The sequence below is a fragment of the Pristis pectinata genome, chromosome 9 (assembly GCF_009764475.1).
Source record: "Pristis pectinata isolate sPriPec2 chromosome 9, sPriPec2.1.pri, whole genome shotgun sequence".
NCBI lineage: Eukaryota > Metazoa > Chordata > Chondrichthyes > Rhinopristiformes > Pristidae > Pristis > Pristis pectinata.
Window position 1 is genome coordinate 87494193 of NC_067413.1, and position 14618 is coordinate 87508810.

Genomic DNA, 14618 nt, shown 5'->3' on the forward strand with positions numbered 1-14618 from the left:
CCAATACTTGATCTGCACTTCATACTGGGGAAAGGCACCCAGTCATGGGTCATGGCACCAAGGTTTCCTTGTTAATGAGAGCCAATGCTAATGGAACAAGACACACAACACAGAAATAGTTTTATACTCAGCTATCCAGAGCACCCTCCTACAGAAACGCAATCCATGATGCACAGTGGAGGAAGTGTTCTGTGACACTCCTTTCATCATCAAGGAATCAGAATTCAAATTCAGGAAAGAATTGTGATCTCATTGGAAAGGAGATGATCTCTTTGAGACATAGAGAACTCAAGAGGGTATATTGGGAAGGATGTTTTCTCTGGCTGAGTCTATTGATATTGGTTTATTATTGTCACCTGCACCGAGGTAGAGTGAAAAATTTGTCTTGCATACCGTTCATACAGATCAATTCATTACACAATGCATTGAGGTAGTACAGGGTAAAAACAATAACAGAATACAGAGTAAAGTGTCACAGCTACAGGGAAGTGCATTGCAGGTAGATGATAAGGTGTGAGGTCATAACAAGGTAGGTTGTGAGGTTAAGAGTCCATCTCATCGTGTAAGGGAACCATTCAATCTAGAATTATGGGTCACAGCATCAAAGTAAGGGTAGGCCACTTAAGGTAGAAGTGAGAAGAAACTTCTACATTCAGAGCTTAGCGAATTTTTGGAATTCACTGCCCAAGAGGTTTGTGAAGCTTAGTCATTGATTGTAATCAAAACATACATTACCAGATATCTAGATATTAAAGGAATCAAGGGATGTCAGAATAGGACACAAAAATAACCTTAACAGAGAAGCTCAGTCATGATCTTGTTTAATGACAAGGTGGTGAGAAAGCCTACACCTGCTTCTGTTTCTTACGTTTTCATGTTGTCTTTGCAGTTTAAAGAGCCAAGAAAATGAGTCAAGAAAAGTAAGATTATTTACCACAATCTTACAGCAAGTGGCATGTACAAAGTGTTTCTCACAGAGTCATAGAGTTATACAGCACGGAAACAGGCCCTTCAGTCCAACTTGCCCATGGCGACTAAGGTGCCTACCTGAACTAGTCCTATTTTCCTGCGTTGGGCCCATATCCTTCTAAACCTTTCCAATTGAAATGCCTTTTAAACAATGTCATTGCTCCTAGCTCTACCACTTCCTCTGGCAGCTCGTTCCATATACATGCCACCCTTTGCAGAAAAACTCAGGTTCCCTTTAAATCTTTCCATTTTCTTGCCTTTTGAAATACAGATAGATCCTGTCTCTCAGAATCCCCTGCAGTAACTTTACCACCTCTGATGTTAGGCTCACCAGCCTATAGTTCCCTGGCTCATCCTTACAACCCGTCTTAAAAAAATGGCACAGCAGTAGTCACCCTCCAGTCTTCTGGTACCTCACTCATGGTTAACGAGGATACAAAAATATCTGCTAAAGCCCCAGAAATTTCATCCTTGCTTCCCACAATGTCCTGGGATTTACTTGGACAGGCTTCAGAGATTTATCCACCTTTATGTGCCTCAAGACCGCCACGAACTCCTCTTTCATAATGTCCCTATCTTTTAGGACATCGCTGTTCTCTTCCCTGAACTCCCTAGCTTCCATAACCTTCTCCACAGTAAATACAGATGAAAAGTATTCATTTAAGACCTTGCCCATCTCCCATGGCTCTACACATAGGCAACCACACTGATCCTTAAGCAGACCTATTCTCTCCCTATTTATCCTATTGCTCTTAGTGTACTTTGAATCTTTCAGAATTGTCTTTTACCTTATCTGACAAGTATGTCCCTTTTTGCCCTCCTGATTTCCTTCTTACTCAGATTCCTTACAGCCTTTCAAATGATAACTTTATATGCCGCTTTTGCACTGGTTAGTGTTTAGCTTTGCATGTGGTTCTCTTGGAAAGGTTTTCTCCCATAGTCTATGCCAAGTTGTACAGACACAGGATTTGAGGTCCCATTGATTTTATCAGGATATGTAGAGCATAGATTTGGGAGGCAACAGAGAAATTATTCTGGTTTAATTTGATGTTAAATATAAATATTTGTGTTTCCAGTGAACATTTTTTTTTAAATATTTACATTAGTTTTAGCAATCAAAAGTTATCAGCTTTCCCAGCTATGTGGGGCCAGGTCACCCACTGAAGCTCAGTCACCCACATGGCCAGAAAGACAGGACCTCTGTAGGCCTGGATAAGGGCAAGTGTGACATTTTAATTTGGGAGCTTAATCCAGCATGATCTGATCCCTTGTAGCTGTAACATAACAACACTGACCTTTTTGAATGGGCTTTACCTAAAAAAGAAATTCTTTGTAATGCAACCAAATTATGCTCAATTTGCGGAGAAATGTGATTACATCACAGTGAGTATTAGACAGGGTTCTGGTCTCCGTATGGTAAAATGGGCATAGAGGTGTTGTTACTTATAATATTGTCATTAACGGAATTATCACTAAAGTATTTTGTAAATAATCTTTATTGACAAAGCTAGGACAAAAGCAATGAGGTTGAAAAGAATTATTTTCATCCCCATTGCTTTTCTGGATCTACACCTTAATCCTCATTTAATTAATTAATTTCCAATTAAACAAGTAAACATCTATATCAATCTGTATTTGTGCTACTTTTGAGCCTGTCGCAAGATATGAACGTGTTTTGACATGCCCATCCATTTGTCTTCTTGATTGTCAGGAAACACCATGTCTCTGCATCTTGCTGCTTCCTGGACTGTGATTAGTATTTTGGCATTTGAAGAAATCAAGTAGAATCTATAGCATTTACAGACTAGAAAGCAACAAGTATAACAACAATAGCAAGTACTTCAAAATAAAATTATCTTAGAAACTTTCTTTTAATTAAGTTAGCCCTTAGATTTAATAACAAAAAACACTAAAATCCCTCAATGGAATATTTAAGTCTGATCTTAAAGAGTTTTCTGCCCCTAAAAAAGGCATTAATATTAAATATCAATTTTGTGTACTCTTGTACAAGCAGGAAAATCATATTTATGTATGTGGAAGCTCAAAAGGCAAATATAGGGAACATTACCTTCACAGAAACAATTTGAGTTACCTTCCTGCACTTGAATTTCAATGAATGTAGCAATTGTCACCCAGACACTATTTGCTACATGACGGGCTGGTTGCTTTGGAAACTGCAAGAATGATTAACTGAAAATCATCTGGGAATGCAAATCGGCAGAGAAGTTTTCAGCTGTGAGTTTTTAGGTCACGGTAATGTGAAATGACAAATGATGATCATCCTTTTTATGCTAAAATAAACAATGATTGCATTGTGTTGCTAAGGAACCATGCCCTGGACAGCCAGCTGAATCAAAAAAGTTATTTAGCTATAATCCAATTACATTCTTTTAAAAAAATACTATAATGATTTTTTTTGTCACAATATGTTGGAGATATTGGACATAAAATTGATCCATTTAACAGTAGCATTAACAGGTGCATCCTCCCCACTCACCTGACCCTGCTACAACCCTAGAAATCACAGTGTCTCCCACAAATCCCCTATCTCTTTCCTTTTCTCCACAAGAATTACCTTTGTTCCCTCAAATTCATTGAACTACCGACAACTTAACTTCCTTCCTTGCCCCATATTAGCTGATTTTGTTAAATGTTTTCTACCTTCAAGATCTTGGTCTAAACCACCCTCCTCCTTTGCTTTCCAAACTGGTACTCATTTTTTCCAGAACTCAATGTCTGAGAGGTTTCCATTCCACCACAATGTCATATTGTGGTGGTAACAAAGTTATACCATTCCTCTTTAACCCTAATGCAACCTTGGTTTTAGTTGACTACACCAACACCTCTCCACCACTGACCAACTGGGCAAGACTGCACTCACCTAGTCTGATGGCAGTCGAAGTCAGAGATTCATCTACAAAGATCTCCATAACCATATGCAAATATAACCTTTGGAAGTCACCAAAGATCTATTGTTGGCCGTCCTTCTGCTTCTTATTTAAAGCTTGTCCTAGACCTACATCATCTGAAGACATGTATGCCAATGATAACGAGCTCTATCTCACCACCACTTTTCTCAGTCTCTCCACTGTCTCAAAATTGATCGAGAGTTTGTCCTGTAACCACTTGTTGGATGAGCAGAAAATCCCTCACCTTGAGTCCTGACCACAAACTCCATTCCCTAACCACTGCCTCAATCCCCCTCCCTGACTCAGATGCCAGGTGAGCCTTTAACAATATTTGCATACCATTAAGACTCCCTATTTCCATCTCATCCAGGCCTCAGCAGACACTCTCAAACATGCTTTAATACTCTAAACTTGACTATTCCAACACAATCCAAAGTAGCTTCCTATCTGCCATCCCCATATATATTCATCTAAATCACAGCTGTGGAGAGAGCTTTCATTTAAGATCATTCACCTGCAACATTAGCTCTCTTTCTCTCTCCACAGATGCTGGCTGACCTGCTGAGTATTTCCAGCATTTTCTGTTGTTGCTACAGATTGCCAGCATCTGCAATAATTGGCTTTAATTTAACCCCAGTGACAGTGAAGCTCTTAAATGCAACAAACAGCAGAGGAACTAGGTAGTTGGAGAAAATTAAATTAATATACAGGATCAAGGACAAATCATGTTTGACTAATTTCATTGGATTTTGATGAGGTAACAGAAAAGACCAATGAAGAGAATACCAAATGTAGTCTATATGGATTTTCAGAAGAAGTTTGACCAAGTTCCATACCATAGGGTGGTACCTAAGTAAACATTGAGGTCCATAAAATAAAAAGTTCAGTAGCAACATGAAGTGAAAATTGATTTAAGACAGAAAATAGAAAGTTGTGGTGAATGCTTGTTTTCAGACAGACAGACACTGGTGCACTCCAAAGCCCTTAGGTGGGACAACAACTTTTAATGATATATATAAATTCTTAGACACTGGGGTGCAGGATAAAATTTCCAAATTAGCATCTGACCCAAAGCCGAGAAGTGTGGTAACAGTGGGAAGGATAGTAATAGACTGCAAAATGACATAGACAGGCTGGAAGAATGGGCAGATGAAGTTTAATACAGAGAAGTGTAAAGTGTTACATTTTGGCAGAAAAACACAAGAGATACAATGCAGACTTAATGGCATAGTTCTGAAGGGTGTGCAGGAACTAAAGGACCTGTGTCTTTATGTGCATAAATCTATGAAAGTGACAAAGCACATTGGGGAATCATGTGGGTTGCTGGACTTCATGTTTAGAAGCATCAAGCACTAAAGCAGGGAGGCTGCAATGAACTTTTATAAAACAACAAGTAGGTCACAAATAAAGCAACATTTCCAAGTCTGGTCACCTTCCAAGTTTAGAAGGATACACTGGTCCCAGGGAGGCTTCTGTGCTTCCCATTATGATCTGAAACTCACTGCCTATTTGATTGGGTGAAGACAGAATTACTCAGGACCTTCAAACACAAACTAAGTTGGTACTTGAAGGAAAATAACTTGCTGGGCTGGACAGGTGTGGAGAGGAGAAAAGAATGAAATTGAGACACAAATAGTCACTTCAGAATTGATTGGCTCAATAGCCTTAGTTCAATGTTTCTACATATATAGGTGAGAAACACTACATATATCTCTCTCACTACATATATAGGTGTCTTTTAAGGGTATTAACAGTGTTGAGCAAATACCCTTGCACTTTTTGGTCCAAATGCTTGACTTTCTCATCTAAATAGTATAATCCCAAGAATGCTAAATTGGTTTATATGTTATGACTCATATGTGTCAAGCATGACTTAGTAGTAACGTGCTCGCATCTAAACCACAACAAGTGGTCTTAGGTCCCATTCTAGAGACTTAAGCATTTAATATGGACTGACACTCACAGGGAGTGCTGCAGAGTTGGAGACAGTGTCCTTGGGACACGAAACAAAAACACTAAATGCCTTGGCAATACTTGAAGTGGGGAAGGAGAGTTCTCTCTGAGGCCCAGGCCAAAATTTATTCTGAAGTCAACAATTTATCTTGTCATTATCACTTGCTATATTTGGAACCTAGTGCATGCAAACTAGATTTTTTACATTCCCAGTGATCCCAATTTGTTGGTTGTAAACTGATTTGATTACCCTGCTGAAGGTTGCCACAAGTCTCAAATCTAATTGCAAAAACAACAATGAAGATGAACGCCAGAGATAAGGACATAGAAATAAACACGATCACACGAAACACAACACAAAATCAGTTAACGCACAGAGCAAAATGGGGCAGCGTGGTCCTGAAATTACAGCAAAAAATATCAAAAGTCTCTTTCTTTAATAACCTGCTTAAGGTGGTCATGTCCTGTTGTTTCCATCTATCCAGTTTTCACGAGTAGTGTTTGTGTTATGAGAATAGCCTCACACAAAGAAACAAAATTTGCCATCAAAATGTCATCATTTCATTAAAATATTAAAATGAACTCTTATTATTTCACATCCAAGTGAAAACTGTCCACTTTATAAGGAGGTCACACAGCAGAAGCTGCTTCAGAACATTGCATTAAATTATGGTTCATTAGATCAATCACAATACTTTGGTCAGCAAATGCATGACACCTATGAACTGCGACACATTTCAGAACGTGACTTCACAGTTTTAAGTCCTTCAAGGATATTGTTAGATGGATGGATAAATGGTATGAAATATTAGAACTGGATCAAGTGAATGGTTAGTACATTAGAAAATTATTAAGTATTCTGAATCTGGACATCAATACCTCATTAAAAAGTTTTGGGGGTGCAGCTAATGCCTTTTCTTCTCCCAGATACTTCACCCATGACCAGGATTTTTTCTTTCCGGAGAGTGGCATAGCTATAAGAAACAGAAATCAAATTTGTTACAGCAAAATGCAAATAAAAGTTTCAGGATTAGGGTATGCAAGTTAATATGATATCAGAGGAATTCAATTTTATCAGTTTATCTCAAATGAACTCAGTTCTGTGTAACTGAAAAATTCATGATCATGAGGCAAGATCATGGATTCATCATAATAACCAGAAGTCCGACCATGTTAAGAAGGTTCTGCAACTGCAGAAAATAAAGCTCCTCCCTTTTTGTTTTTCACAGCAATTTTGCAGGTCTAAAATGGTGAATAAATGAATGATCAGCAATTGTTTTTGTAATTGTAATTAAAATAGGTTTTATGTTGAGGAGTTAGTCTTCATATCAGTTTCTAGCTTTTATGTTCAAAGCTAATTATTCTGGATTGTACTTGGCAAATGAAAATTTATCCGCTGTCACCTTAAAACCTCCAATGTTCTGCTCTTCCATTAACCTCACAAATAATCTATGGTACTCGTACATTTTGCAAAACAAATGCTGGTGAGATATATTTTCCCTTGAAACTCTTAATTTTAAGTTAATTCTCAGAGGCTCAAACACTGCAGCAACAGATTTTATCTCTATATTATCTATAGCACTTATGTCTCGATATGCTTTACTGAAGAATTTTCAAAAGATATTGACAGAAAGCCACGTAAAAAAACCCTAGAGCAAATAGCTAAAAGATTGCATTTCAAAGACTGATTTAAAAGAGGAAGGAGAACTAGAGTTTAGGATCTGAAGGTTCTTGGCAGCTGACTGCATTGCCATCAATGATGTTTAAAATGTAGAATGCTCAAGAAATCAGAAATAGAGGAGAGCAGATAGTTCAGAGGTCTTGAGCTAGAGGAGATTACAAAGATAAGATGGGTTTAGGCAATGGAGTTATTAGAAAAGGAGAATTGGAGTAGATATTTTGTTTACTTCAAGTTTATGGAGGGTTGTATGAGAGAGACTTGGCAAGACTGCACTGTTTTAGTCAAATCTAGAAGAAATAAAGACATGCGATCACAATGAGCTGTGGCAAGGGCAGAGCTGGGCACTGTAATGGAGTTCAAATTAGATGGTCTTGGTGATAGTGCAGTGGTGCAGTCCAATGATCAAATATGAGACAATGCTGTGAATAATCTAATAAAGCAGCAGATAATTCCAAGGTCTGAGATGCAAGCATGGTTAATGAAAGGATTTTGTAACCCAAGGTAATTGCTTCAATGTTCCCAATATTTAGTTGAATGAAATTTCTGCTCATCCAGTACTGAAGTAGTCATGAGTTAGATCTAAACATTGTCAGTGTACACGTGGAAAATGACACTGTGACTTGAAATAATGTCACCAACATGTGACATATAGACAAGACATGGAAAGAAGCCAAAGATATTCCTTGGGGAATACCAGAAGGTATGGAAGAGAATCCATTACAATTGATTCTCTGACTACAAATGAACATCCAAGAATGAAACCAAGTGACTACAATTCCACCCAACTGGACAATGATGGAGAGGCATTTGAAGATATCAGGGTCAACTGTGCTCAAGGTTGTAGACACAATGAGGAAGATGAGGAACAATAGGTAATGTGTGTCACAGTCACACATAATCAGCAACTTTGATAAGTGTCGTTTCAATAGGTGCAAAATTAATTGGAAAGAAATTAGGCTACCATTTTGGGAGGTTATATAGCAGATTCAAGGAGTTAAAACAAAAGGAGGTTGGAATTGGGCCCATAATTTGCAAAAATTAAAAGATAAAAGAAACCATTTATTTTTTTAGTAGTGATACTAACTTGTAAGAATGCAATGAAACAGATCTGTAGCTGTTGAAATGTTCAATGAAGAGAGTGCCAAAGGTTAAATTGGAAATCTTTGGAAAGACTTACTTAGAGAGAGCACATAGGTTGCAAATTCACATTCAATTGGAAATGTTAAAGATCTCTGTCATGTCCTTAATCTCTGCAACAAAATAAACAACTATTTCTGAAAACTCTACACTCTAAAGTTCAGAAATCAACCTCATAACACTTCACTACAATCCTTCTAACAACATCAGTGTCTTTCGGTAATTGAGAGAACAGAACTAAACACAGTAATGCAGATCTAATCTCACTAAAGTCATATAAACTTCAATATCATCTCCCTGAAGCGCCTAATTATACAATGGATCATTGTTTGCTTTTTAAAGCACAATCTATTTTTAAATTATAATGAACTATCCATCAAAATCCAATTTCCCTTCCATTTTGACATTTTTTGCAGGTTAATATTTAACACATCTTTCATATCGTTGGTTCTTTTCTTTTTCAATCTTTTTATTAGTTTTCAAATTAATACAGATTAATATATAACATCAATGTTTGTACATGTAATACAAAGAGATCAGGAGAACAATCATGGCATAGATAATCATAAAGAATAAAATATAAAAAAATTTGTAGATCCAACGATCTCTTAGTAAATGAATATAATATAAAAGAAAGGAAAGAAAAAAAATGATTATATATACATACATACATATATATATACATACATATATATATATAATATATATATATATAATCATATATATATATAAATATAAAAGAAAAAAATCCCCAAATCAATAAGAAAAATTATAACCAATATATCAAACAAAACTAAACTAAACAGAAAAATTTCAAAAAAAAACAAAAAAAGACTGGACTAAAATTTCTGAGTAGAAACAGAGCAATATTATGTCATCAACTCCGTTCCTCTAAATTGGAAAGTTATTGAGAAGGGATCTATATCATGTGTAAATACTAAATAAATGGACTCCAAATATCTTCAAATTTAAGCGAAGGATCGACAGTACCACTCCTAATTTTTTCCAAGTTTAAACATGATATAGTTTGAGAAAACCATTGAAAAGTAGTAAGGGGTATTGGATCCTTCCATTTAAGCAAAATGGATCGTTTGGCCATTAATGTAACAGATATTGTTGGTTCTTCAACCTACTGCCGTGATTTTACACTCACTTGTAAATTTCATCTGCCTACTTCTAAACCTGCCTTGGCACCCTTTCATCAAACTCTCAAAGCTTGTCACAGGACTTCAATTTAAGATTTTATCCCTTGACCTACCATTCAAGACGGGGGGGGGACGACATGTAGAGCTTTTCAATTCATTGCACTTTTAACTATTCCACAGAGACCTACAGTATAGACTTTTGGCTCCATGATTAAGTGACAATTTCACAGTAAAGAATGCCTGCCTTTTGAATACTCACCTGAATTTTATTCGAGTTATTCTAGGTGTATTTTGTAAAGTTATACTAATCAATATGGGTTACAAGCAAAAATGAACTGATTCTTAAAATGATAGATTCATTTTAAGTAAAACTGACTAATTTCTGATTGCATGGACTGGGTCTTGATTGCTACCATTGTAGAATGTCCTTTGAGCCAAGCATTAACAGATCAAAAAGAAACAGCAACTATAATCATCAGTAACAGATACCAACAGCAATTTTGATATTTATGTTTTAAATGCAACATAATTAAGTCACAAATTAAATAACAAAGCACAATAAACTAATGTAACATGCAATCAGCAAGTATAATGCAGTATGTTTCAAATAAAAAGTATTGAATACCCTGTTTAGAAAGCTTGGAATCTGGGTCAGAAAGTCCACTGTTTTTGAAGCTACTGTGGTCTGTCAACACTGCAGGCATTTTTATCTTCATTTTCTCAGCATCTTGTACTTCCTCCTGTAGCACAATCAAGTTAACAGTGTTCCACTTGTGAAATGCAACTCAAATAAAAGCATCAGAATCTGCCTTTTTGAAAACTTGGATTTTGCACCTTGTTTGATAACATCACGAGTGACAGGTCTTCAGTTTCTGTAGTTGCATCATTCATTCTACATTTGACCAAAAATTATTAACACCCCATGTATGCCAGATGATTTTGCAGAGAAACGTGTTTTTGTTACCACACAATAACTTATTTAACTTCAAATTAAAATGACCCGGTAGGGCTTTTAATTTTAATAACATTGTTCTGCCAATCACTATAGTATGTCATTATATTTTTCCCACTGAATGCTAATGTTGCATGAAATAAATTGATTATGTGCAGGAATATCACATGCAACATTAAGCATGAAGGTTTTTAAGGAATATGGCTCAAATACATGAGAACATTTTCGTTGGTTTGAAGCCTTTAATTCTTCACCATAGCTCTCAGAAACTGTTCTAGAAACCTAGAATAAATGTAGTTCATAGTAATCAATTCTTATCACTGAAGGTTAGGTTTACACCCAAGCTGATCATTTCAAGGATCTGCATAGTTCACACTTTTTTTAAATCCTTTTTTATGTTGCAAAATGTGGTCGTGTTTTCTTTGCCAAACTATTCCTACATTCTGGGGTCTTTGTGCTGCAAAAATCACCTACAGTCTATCAAGTTTATATTACTGTAATTACTTATGTTAACCATCACAAGCATCTAATATTGAACTCTACTGTAGCTCCTTTTCTTATTAGCTGCCCTGCGCATGTAGGTAACATTGATTTAGTAACTCTGGATGGCCAATCTGAGCAATTCCACAACTCCTTTAGTTATTCCACCTTTGGTCATCTCTCACAATTTTGATGCAACATTTGATACACTAACCCAGGCTTTCTTCCTCCCATTCCCCCATCCTCTCAAATCCATTGCATCATTGCTCACCGTCTCTACCAAAAAGCAATGCAATGCAACCCATTTACAAAGAATGGCTTGGTTTTAGTGAGGGCAGGAGATAAGCTGGAGAAAGTTGTACAAATGGCAAGATTGAACAGTTTTTGAGGAACCATGCAAAATGGATCTCAGAAATCCAGCATTCAAGAGAAAACTGTTTAAAAAGTATTTAAATGACATACATGCTTTCACTGTGGAGTGCAGGTATATATGGCAGACAGTCTCCATCAACTGAATTTCCAGCACTGACTCCTGTTGACAGAGATCTGCAGTCCCAGATGGACCACATGGCAGCTTCAGTACGAACTGCACCCATGACCATACCACTAGGAAATTTCAGGCAGCTAAGCCCACTGGCCTTGATCTCCCTACCTGTCCATAAGAGAAAGAATCTGTCTAATGTCATGGCTGCAAGGCGCAAAATAAGTTATAATGATTGCGAAAGTCCTTGTAAGAATGTAACAGTGGAACGAAAACACAATTGTAAAAATATAACGATACCCATTACTTAGCAAGGAGAACAAAACTCGAGCTCATAACCCATGGTAATTGAAAATGCTTCCTTCACAGGAAAGTCTTTTCAAAGGGAAAGTGCCTTTTAAACCATTGTATCATTCAGTGCAAGGCTCTTACTGAATGGAGAAAATGCAATTACAAGACTGCTGCTGGAATCAAAGCAACTTTGGGTCTCAGCAGTAAACACAGATGTGTTATTCTCATGTTGCATTATCAGTGAAGACTTTGCTTCTCATGACTCATTTTTAAACTATGTTCAACAATCAGTTAATATAGAGTGTGTGCACTTGGCCCGCAAATGATATTTATACTGTGGTTCCAACTAGAGATGGGAAATAAAATATCAGTTCCAAGCATTATAATGTTGATATGACCTGGATAAAACAGTAGATTTTGTGCATCATTTCACCATGTTACTCAATTTACAGCTGCTCTGATGGAAGAGAGACTTTCTTTATCAGAGCCCTTTCCTCGCTTTGCTGGCCTGGAATAGTTAGGCCTTGAATTTCTTGGGACCAGGCCTGTGTCTGCATTAGGGAGAGGACTGGTATTCTGATGTGTGAGACATGTGAAGGGGCATTTCTGGCCCTTCCTTCTTACTTCTGTACTCAATGAGGCTCCAAAGGTATACATCACATCTAGACAATGACTAAGACTTAAATTACAGGTTTAGTGTTGGTGAAAAGTAGTTTCCACCATTGGAAAGCAAAAAACAAATTAGAAATCTGAAATAGAAAATGATGGAAACACACAGCAGGTCAGGCAGCATCTGTGGAGAGAGAAATAGAGTTAACATTTCATATTGATGACATTTCATCATAAACTTAAACAATGAGATATTATTGAGCCTGGTGAAATCTGACAAAAAGTCAATGACCTGAAAAATTTACACTATCTTTCCTCACAGATGCTGCCTGATGTGCTGAATATCTCCAGTACCTTGTTTTCATAGCAGTTTCCACCCTACCAACATCAAAATTGTTAAGTAAACACAATATGAAGAGTAGACCACCGCAAAGTGAAAACTTCAGAAATCTCACTGCATAGCAATATGCCAACATCTTAGAAGGTAAATATTTACAAATATAACACACCATGTAGTCATCTTCAAAATCTTCATCAGATTCCTCCGTTGGGTTAACACTCACTTTCTTCTTTCGCTTTTTCGTCCGTTTCAATATTACACTAGCATTTTGTTTCACTGGTGCATGGTCCATAATGGATTGTCTGTCAAAGAATCTTGCATTGAAATATGACTTATCTAGCCAAGCTTCAGAAGTATCATATACAAGTTTAAGTTTCAACATTAAACTTCTGATGCGTTAAATTAGCTTCATGTATTAACTTATTTAGAACCATAGAACACTACAGCACAGAAAAACAGGCCATTTGGCCCTTCTAGTCTGTGCCGAAACGTTATTCCGCTAGTCCCATTTACCTGCACCCAGTCCATAACCCTCCAGACCTCTCCCGTCCATGTATCTAATAGAACCATAGAAATTATTAATTTATAAAACATAATAGTATAATGGTTTTATTATCAGACTAGGATCTACTAACCCAAAAGGTCTAAACTGATGGTCCTGATACAAGTTCAAACCACAATGTAGCAATAAAGAAATTTAAATACAATTAATGAAATAAATCTGGTATAAAACACTGGAATTAAAAATGTAGTAACAATTATCAGATTGCCATAAAACTCATTTGGTTCACTAACCTTAATAGGGAATGAAATTAATCATTCTTACTCTTTCTCTGATATAATACCCCTGAAACTCAGCAATGCTGTTGACTCTTTCTTCCCTCAGAAAGGACCCACATAGTTCTATCAAACTGCTAAGAATAAGGGAAGAATAAAACTATATGGATTGCCCACCAACAACTTTGGAACTGGGCATATAAAGGTACATCCAGCCCAGTCAACCATGTTGTGTCCTGAGGATCCTACATCAATGTATGAATTTTTAAGAGATCTGAAGATTCCCCAACTATCTTTAAATGAACGTTCTGCATTAGATGCTCCCATTTCGGACGAAGAAATAAAGAAAGTAATATTTTCAATGAACTCGGGTAAAACACCTTTTCTGATATTCTTGTTCGCTGGTTAGCCAAAATTCTTGTTCCCTGGTTAGCCAAAATTCTTAAAGATGCCCTATCAGTGGGTAAACTACCACAATCTTTCTATGAAGCAACTATTTCTTTAATTCTTAAAAAGGATAAAGATCCCACTGACTGTGCATCTTATAGACCTATTTCTTTATTAAATGTAGATTCAAAAATATTTTCCAAAATATTGGCCTGTAGACTGGAAAAGGTTCTCCCACAAATTATCTCTGAAGACCAGACAGGATTTATTCAGGATCGTTATTTACATTTTAATATCAGGAGATTAATGAATATTATATATATTCCTTCATCCCAAATTCCAGAATGTGTTGTTTCACTAGATGCTGAAAAGGCATTTGACAGAGTTGAATGGGACTATCTATTCACTACGCTTCAAAAATTTAATTTTAGCCCTAAATTTATATCTGCGATTAAAATGATTTATTATACACCTATGGCTTCAATACTTACTAATAATCAAAGATCT

General features: G+C 36.6%; 1 protein-coding gene across 1 annotated transcript in view; it reads right to left on the reverse strand.

Annotated features, from left to right (window-relative positions):
- Positions 1–14618, reverse strand: part of LOC127574061 (lethal(3)malignant brain tumor-like protein 4) — a 238484-nt gene that overhangs the window by 168838 nt on the left and 55028 nt on the right. Inside the window, exons 6-8 of the mRNA XM_052022685.1 lie at positions 13117–13249; positions 10420–10534; positions 6711–6805 (exon numbers count right to left, since the gene is read on the reverse strand). Coding sequence (XP_051878645.1) covers positions 6711–6805; positions 10420–10534; positions 13117–13249 — 343 coding nt within the window. The remainder of the gene's footprint in view (positions 1–6710; positions 6806–10419; positions 10535–13116; positions 13250–14618) is intronic.